The sequence below is a fragment of the Pecten maximus genome, chromosome 8 (genome assembly GCF_902652985.1).
Source record: "Pecten maximus chromosome 8, xPecMax1.1, whole genome shotgun sequence".
Taxonomy (NCBI): Eukaryota; Metazoa; Mollusca; class Bivalvia; order Pectinida; family Pectinidae; genus Pecten; species Pecten maximus.
Genome location: NC_047022.1, coordinates 19,883,454 through 19,892,266, shown reverse-complemented (window position 1 = coordinate 19,892,266; position 8,813 = coordinate 19,883,454). Strand labels below are relative to the sequence as shown.

General features: G+C 35.1%; 1 protein-coding gene across 1 annotated transcript; it reads right to left on the bottom strand.

Annotated features, from left to right (window-relative positions):
* Nucleotides 1-6,601: 6,601 nt before the first annotated feature.
* On the bottom strand, nucleotides 6,602-7,501 carry LOC117332185 (alpha-(1,3)-fucosyltransferase C-like). Its single transcript, XM_033891069.1, has one exon. The coding sequence runs from the start codon at nucleotides 7,499-7,501 to the stop codon at nucleotides 6,602-6,604; it is 900 nt and encodes a 299-aa protein (XP_033746960.1).
* Between the last annotated feature and the right edge of the window lie 1,312 nt (nucleotides 7,502-8,813).

Genomic DNA, 8,813 nt, shown 5'->3' with positions numbered 1-8,813 from the left:
TGCTTTAGGAAAAAACTAGTATCTACCAAGGCCGCTTGAAATTTTAAGATGCCCTATTGTTTTGATGCACTGAATTAATTTCCCATGTAATTTTCCCCTTTTTTAAAAGAGGCCTAGAAAACTTGTCATTAGTTGATGCAGCTGTAAACTCTCCCACCCTGAGAAAACCAAAAAAGGCTAAACTGAAAGCAGCTGAGAACAAGCTAGACTTATACTGGGATGAACACACTGAGGGGAGGGATATTATTAATCTACCTAGCAGGGAAAGTGTAATTGGGGCTCTGATATCCACCCGTTTATCTCCCCTTTTTGCCCCCTCCAGGAGTTTCAAAACTATAAAACTTTTTGTGTTGTCCATCACCCCTCGAATTTTATGAAAGTAGCTTAAGGCGCTAATGTATGTACAAATAGTACTAGGTGCACGATGATTTAGTGACAAGAAAGCGATGTAATTAACAATATGAGATATAGGAATAGGCCATTCATGTGGAAGATTATATTGGACCAGATAGTTTTTAAATTGTTGGTATGCATTATCATAAGTAGCCCTAGTACTATGTGCCATAGAACTTGCTAAGAGTTTATCTACTTCAGTGTTAAGAGCTGCCACACCCAGGGGGGGGGGGGGGGGGGGGGGGGGGGGGGGGGGGGGGGGGGATGCCCACCACACCGGGAGAACTTTCTTTCCTCCTCTTATTTGTTGACTTGTCAGCCTCTTCAAAACGGGCTGGCACCCTCCTTGGTCTTTTTCCCCGTTCTCTGGCACTCGTCTTTTGAGAAAGTTCGTTTCTGCCCATGGCGATGATGATGGATTCTAGGTTTTCAAATTTTGTGCGTTAGTTATGCTGCAATGGAGCTGTGTGTGATCAGGGTCACTAAGACGCTTAAGTATCAACTGTAGGGAAGACGAGTTATGTCCCTTGGCCCTAACTCTAGTAAGGCTAATATACTTGCTTGTTTTAAAGGAGATTATCTTACATTACATTAATAATCTCAATAATTTTTTTTATGTTTTATGCATATCATAATACAGGAGTTATTTGCTTAACAAAAAAATCGCCCATGTCCAGCCTGTCCTACTGTAGTGTGATACCTGAAAGCTATTAACACATCACTTTATTTTTTTATCTGTTTTTTTTTTTTATTTTTTTAAATTTTTGCCAGATTTTTCACATAATCAAAAACAGTACAGAGACAAGATAAAAAGCACAACAAACACCAACAGACACACACACACACTCATGCATATTCGCACATACTTGCATTTAATAGTCTACATACTATTATCACTTATATATGATTCACTTAGCAAAAACAAAAAGAGACAAAAAAAAGAAAGGGATATAGCAGAGAGAGAGAGAGAGGGAGGCCATATGATGATGAATTCATTCTTATCTTAATTAAAGTGTACAGGTGTTATTGTCAGCACATAGTCAGGATTAGATTTCATGTTTAATAAGATTTTCCCATTTTCTCCATTCATTCATAAATTTTAATATTAAAGTGTTATTTTTGCTATTTGAAATATATTTTTGCACAGAATAATGACTTTGTATAGTTTTAACTAAAGTATTGATATTCAGAGAACTATGCAGGCATCTTGTTATGTAAATGTAGTGTTTAATTATCAAAATTATTTCATTATCAACTCGAACACTTAGGCTATTGTAACTAGTAATTCCAAACAGAAAGGATTGTTTATTGATAGAAAAGGGAAGAAACAATGCATCGATAAGTGATTCTAGTGTCTGTAGAAGTTTTTGAACTGCTTGGCATTCCCAAAGAACATGACTGACTGATTCTCTTTCAAAGTTACATAGGTTGCATAAGGGACTGATAACTAGTCTTGCCTTAAATAGCCTTGAATTGGTAGTTAAAATGTTATGAGTAATCCTGTATTGCAGCCATTGAAGCTTAGTATTTTTTGTTACCTGGAATGGTAATTTGTAAATATTTTCCCAATCTTTATGAGTTAGTTCGAATAATAATTCAAGACATTTTCAGTGAATTTCCACGAGACTGAGTCAAAAGCTTTTATGAAATCTATCATTAGTATCATGCCTGGTATATCATTGTCTTCTGTAAATTTCATCCAATCAAAGAGTAACCTAGTGTTTTCTCCAATATAACGCCCCGTTAGAAATCCAGTTTGGTCCTTACTAATAAGTTTGTCTAATACTGATCTAATTATATATGAGATAACCCCGGATGCTACTTTATAAGTAATATTCAATAACGAAATAGGACGCCAGTTTTTTAGAAAGTGTCTAGGTTTATCTCCTTTAGGTAGGCAGGTGACTATAGCTTGTCTCTGTGTGACAGATAATTCTCCATGTGCATAACCATAATATAAAGATCTTATAACAAAATTTCCCAATTTATTCCAGAAAAATTATTAAAAAAAAAAACTCTACAGTAAACCCATCAGAACCAGGACTCATATTGTTTTTCATATTTTTTGGAAACTTGCCAGCTTCATCAAGAGAAATTAAACCTTCTAATTTTTCTGCTTCTTCAGCAGTGAGTTTAGGAATGTTTCCAAAGTTGAGGTAATCTTCAATATCAACATCTAATAAAGTGCAATTTTCCCTATAGAGATTTTCATAAAATAACTTAACTCTTTCTAAAATTTCTTCTTGCTTTGTAATGATAGTTCCTTCATCTGTTTCAATTTTAGGAATTATTTTAGAGGTGAAGATTCTATTTTCCAGCCCAAAAAAATATTTTATCGATTTCTCCCCTTCCTCAGCCCATTGTGTTCTTGACCTCACTAAGCTACCTTTCATTTTTAGGATTCTCAGCTGTTCTAATTCCTTTTTCTTACTTTCTATCTGAACTATATTTATGTTGTCTTTATTTTCAAGATTTTGAATAGTATTTTTCAATTCATTTTCTCGTCTATTTCTTTCTCTTTTTTTTTGATAAGAGGAGTGGGATATAGTCTTACCTCTGATATTCATTAAAAGAACTTCTAAAAATAGTTGGTCAGTAATGGTTAATTGCAATTCAGCATCTGAAATTTGGACAATATGTTCATGATCATAAACAGGCAAAGAATATTTTTTTTGTGTCCAAGATGATATCTTTTACTAATTCTATATATTCTAGATCATGTAATAGATAATTATTGAATTTCCATAAGCCTTTGCCTTTAGTAAACTTATTAAATTTAAGGGAGATTTTAGGAAAGGAATGGTCTGATCTATATCCTGGCTCTATTGAAGTACTTTTTATGCTAGGTAACAAACTCTCTGAAATAAGAAAAAAATCGAGCCTAGACTGGTTCAGTGTTTTTTTTTTCTCCAAGTGTATCTCCTATGATTAGGATAATACTGTCTATATACATCAATAAGATTTTCATTTTCTATTAATTCTAAAAGTGTTTCTCGTGCATGCAGATTTAGAGTGTATTTGTATGTGTTATCATAGTCAATGTCAGGATCTAGAACTAGGTTAAAATCACCACATACTACTGTTTTTTCGTTGACAAAAGATTCAATAGTTTCCTCTAACTGGTTGTTAAAAAAACACTTTATAATTGTACTAGGGTGCTGATATTTGGTACAGGAGTCCCTCTAGAGTTACACTACCCCTTCTTGGAGTGAAACTGAAAAAAAACGATGTGAAAATGGTTACATTAGACAATTTATATGGTTCCACAATTTTCAAGGGAGACAACTCTCATTAGGATAATAACATTATATATTTTATCTTTTTATCAAAAATGATAAAAGAAATAGGTCCAAAAGCAATTATTTAATATATTCATTCAATTTACAACAGCATAGCTTGTCTCCCGAATGTTTGTCAATAAATTATTTACATATATATATAAATTTGTATGGTTTTGAAAATTGCATGAATACACAATCTGATCAAGTAAACAATATAGATATTACTAATGCAATTTGCAAAAACCATACCAATTGATATATTGACAAACATTAGCGAGACGAGCCATGCTGTTATCCAACAGTTCTTGTTTGACTGAGTTAATTGTCAACTACTTTTTTTCAGACATCCGTCAAATTCATAGCTTCGTACGACCTTTGTTATCATTTTTTCCCATGTATACATGTTCATATTTGTGTCGAGTTATCTCTTAATATGTACGTATCTATAGCTAATATTTATGTAAGGTGACCTGCCCAAAAGTCTGACGAACAAATACTGAAATGGAAAACCGTGAAATATCAGAGTGAAATGCAAAATTCTGTGAAAAAGTTGTTCATTGACAAACAACGGTAAGCAGCCTTGATAGGAAATTTAATCGGAGTTGTTTATTGACAGACAACGGTAAGTAGCCTGGATAGGAAGTGCAATAGGAGTTGTTTATTGACAAACAACGGTAAGTAGCCTGGATAGGAAGTGTAATCGGAGTTGTTCATTGACAAACAACGGTAAGTAGCCTGGATAGGAAGTGTAATCGGAGTTGTTTATTGACAGACAACGGTAAGTAGTCTGGATAGGAAGTGTAATCTGAGTTGTTCATTGACAAACAACGGTAAGTAGCCTGAATAGGAAGTGTAATCGGAGTTGTTTATTTACAAACAACGGTTAGTAGTCTGGATAGGAAGTGTAATCTGAGTTGTTTATTGACAAACAACGGTTAGTAGTCTGGATAGGAAGTGTAATCTGAGTTGTTCATTGACAAACAACGGTAAGTAGCCTGGATGGGAAGTGTAATCGGAGTTGTTCATTGACAAACAACGGTAAGTAGCCTGGATAGGAAGTGTTATCGGAGTTGTTCATTGACAAACAACGGTAAGTAGCCTGGATAGGAAGTGTAATCTGAGTTGTTCATTGACAAACAACGGTAAGTAGTCTGGATAGGAAGTGTAATCGGAGTTGTTCATTGACAGACAACGGTAAGTAGCCTGGATAGGAAGTGTCATCGGAGTTGTTCATTGACAAACAACGGTAAGTAGCCTGGATAGGAAGTGTAATCTGAGTTGTTCATTGACAAACAACGGTAAGTAGCCTGAATAGGAAGTGTAATCGGAGTTGTTTATTGACAAACAACAGTTAGTAGCCTGAATAGGAAGTGTAATCTGAGTTGTTTATTGACAAACAACGGTTAGTAGTCTGGATAGGAAGTGTAATCTGAGTTGTTCATTGACAAACAACGGTTAGTAGTCTGGATAGGAAGTGTAATCTGAGTTGTTCATTGACAGACAACGGTAAGTAGCCTGAATAGGAAGTGTAATCGGAGTTGCTTATTGACAAACAACGGTTAGTAGTCTGGATAGGAAGTGTAATCTGAGTTGTTCATTGACAGACAACGGTTAGTAGTCTGGATAGGAAGTGTAATCTGAGTTGTTCATTGACAGACAACGGTAAGTAGCCTGGATAGGAAGTGTAATCTGAGTTGTTCATTGACAAACAACGGTAAGTAGCCTGGATAGGAAGTGTAATCTGAGTTGTTTATTGACAGACAACGGTAAGTAGCCTGGATAGGAAGTGTAATCGGAGTTGTTTATTGACAAACAACGGTAAGTAGCCTGGATAGGAAGTGTAATCTGAGTTGTTCATTGACAAACAACGGTAAGTAGCCTGGATAGGAAGTGTAATCTGAGTTGTTTATTGACAGACAACGGTAAGTAGCCTGGATAGGAAGTGTAATCTGAGTTGTTTATTGACAGACAACGGTTAGTAGTCTGGATAGGAAGTGTAATCGGAGTTGTTTATTGACAGACAACGGTTAGTAGCCTGGATAGGAAGTGTAATCTGAGTTGTTTATTGACAGACAACGGTTAGTAGCCTGGATAGGAAGTGTAATCTGAGTTGTTCATTGACAAACAACGGTAAGTAGCCTGGATAGGAAGTGTAATCTGAGTTTTTTATTGACATATAACGGTAATTAGCCTAGATAGGAAGTTTGATAAGCATAAGCGTTGGACAATAGTTTATATAAACATGTACAAGGTATACAATCATAAGGGTAATGTGATATACTGTTTAAGGACACCATTAGTTGGTATGATTCGTGTCATATCCTTTTAATTGTTTTAATTGCAATTCTGTCGGAACCCCTAACGTGCTAAAAGACGAAATCAAAGTACTGAAAGCGGTCAGAATTTAACCAAAGAACTAGGTACTGCGTTTTCAATCAAATCCGACTTCAGGTTGACATGAATATGCGAAAAGGTCCTCTCAAAATCAGTCAAATGAACATACATACGATTAAGTCCCAATTTAAGACTTATTATCTAACAAGGCAACAGAGAATGCACATCCGGTAATTAGTCATGTATTTCTGAACTGTACACATATCTAATACATGGTCAAACTGGCTTTAACAACGGCAATTAGATTAAAGTGCATGTCTTCCACTGCTATATTGCATTTTAACGTGCCCTTAAATATTGTTTAAGGGGTCATTGTATACGACGGGCAAACACAAATGAGGCAGATGTTACGTGTTGATATCCTTCGAATTATAACACACGTGTTTTCATTGTTGATGTTTCGGGTTAATATACTTTGTAATATAACACACGTGTTTTCATTGTTGATGTTTCGGGTTGATATCCTTTGTATTATAACACACGTGTTTTCAATGTTGATATAGTTTGTATTACAGAACACGTGTTCATTGATGTCATGGCTTGAGATCTGTAGGATTGTAACACGCATTTTGTCCTCTCGGTGAAATGTGCCAAGCTGCAATGTTACCATAAATGCGTCTATAATTGTCCGGATTGTGCAGTCTTTCACATATCCTGCAAAATGCTGCGTTCCATTCCAAGTACATATCCTCCGAATAGTAATGCTGTTTCCATTTGAAATATTCCAAGTAAGCTGTCTTGTTGTCAGCCAACATCTTCATATGCTCAGCAAGCTCTTTAACAGATTTGTAATCGTCTGTGTTTATGTAGGACTGAGGAGGATGTAACATGGATGTGTTACTGCCATCGCGTATTACTGGTATGATCGGATGTTGCATAACGCGATGTTGAGATTTTTCTGTCGTGTAATCCAAACAAAGAGAATTTTCAAACGAAAGGAAAAACTTATATTGTGGTAGAACAAAATTGAAACAATCAGGTTGAAGAACCCCTGATATGTTGAAACATGCCTGGTAGCGAAGTTTATTATCACACTGTTTCAATATTTTCCCACATGAGCCAAAGACGTCAACTTGTACACCATGGGACTGCAGGAGTTTGACAAATTTTAATCTTTCACTTTTTACTGGACAATGGCTAATGAAAACCACTGCCGTCTTGTTTTTCCTTGCAAAAATGTCGTCCAGTTCCTTGTTGCTGTATTTGGGTTTATTTCTTTTTCTGAAGTAGCCATGCTCAAGAGTAAAGTCTGCATCTCGCCGATATGTCATTGTCCAATTCACTTTATTCTTTAGATCATAAAAACATTTCGTTTGAAAATAATAGCTAGGGCTCTCGAATTCAGCAAATATCCACACTTGTCCGGGCGGTTTGCTTGGCGGGCATTTGCCCATGTCTCTTGGCTTAAATATAATGGCATCTATTTTGTCCATTGTAATGTTTCCTTTGGTTACAATACAATCAGATACAGGACAACCGTCAAATTTCTTAGCTGTTCCCCAGGTGTCTAAAATCCAATCACCAAACGCATGAAAAAACTGTGGATTATAAAAATAAATGTTTTTCACTTGTTTGTCCATCTTGCTGACCAAAGCGTTCTGAGAACTTCTTGTATTTCTTGTTGACTTACTGTCTTGCTTATGAATTGCAGTCAATGTCTCCCAGGACGCTATGGAGTTTTTAAGATATTGTAAAAGAAATATCTCGATAATGCCGATGGCGACATAAACTGCTGTTATTCTGTAGCTCTTTCGGCACATCGTTTTTTTCTTGTTTTTTTTCTGAAATAGAAAAAATCCAAATATAATGCATTTTGCTTCAAACTCACATAAGCAAGATATCTAAGGGAGATTTTGTCGCCTAACATTGAATGATCTTTTCTCTGCTTTTCTACAGATTAACTCTCAATGAAATTTAAGAAAGATTCATATAGAACTTACTGAAAAGTAGAGATAACTTCAAAAATTGTATTGGTCCTTGAAGAATTTTTAAAAAATATAAATAACAAATTAATTCAGAATGGCAGCATGGCGGCCATTTTGTTTCTCGAGCAACCTCAAAACTCAATATGCACATCTAGGGACCAACGAGAGTCTATATACACACCTACTGGCACGAATATTCTAAATGAATTCTATCACAGCGTATAGAGCTCACATGCATTTAAATTCCCTGCTCGTTATCCGAATATACCGATTTCATATAAAATATTGACCCCCCATAAAATACCGACCAGGGTCAGTATTTCATGCATAAAATAATGACCTACCCCATAAAATATTGATCACCCCTAACTTGTGATGAAACAGTTTATATAAAAGCAAATTTAACAGCATTATTAAATCATCTGAGCTCTTATACATAATTCCTACATGTCAGTCCTGCTGGTAATACATAGGGTATCATTCTCACAGCTGATGATGGGGCCAAGGGGCTAATTATAATCAGCTGCAAAGGTGAGATCATGACCTGTTGCTATAGGTTTTGACCAGCACACAGGTGTGGCCTTCATGCCTATACAATGTATAATATATATGGTTAAAGAAAGATTATTGTGTTAATAATTTATTATCAATTAATTAATCTATGTACATTTAAACATGATATACATGTACATGTATATACTATTATTTTTTCTGATTTAAATAAACAAAGTATAAGAATTCTATATAACTATATATATATATAGATGTATACAAATGTAGTTAGTTATATATAGATCTCTGATTACATGTGTATATATTA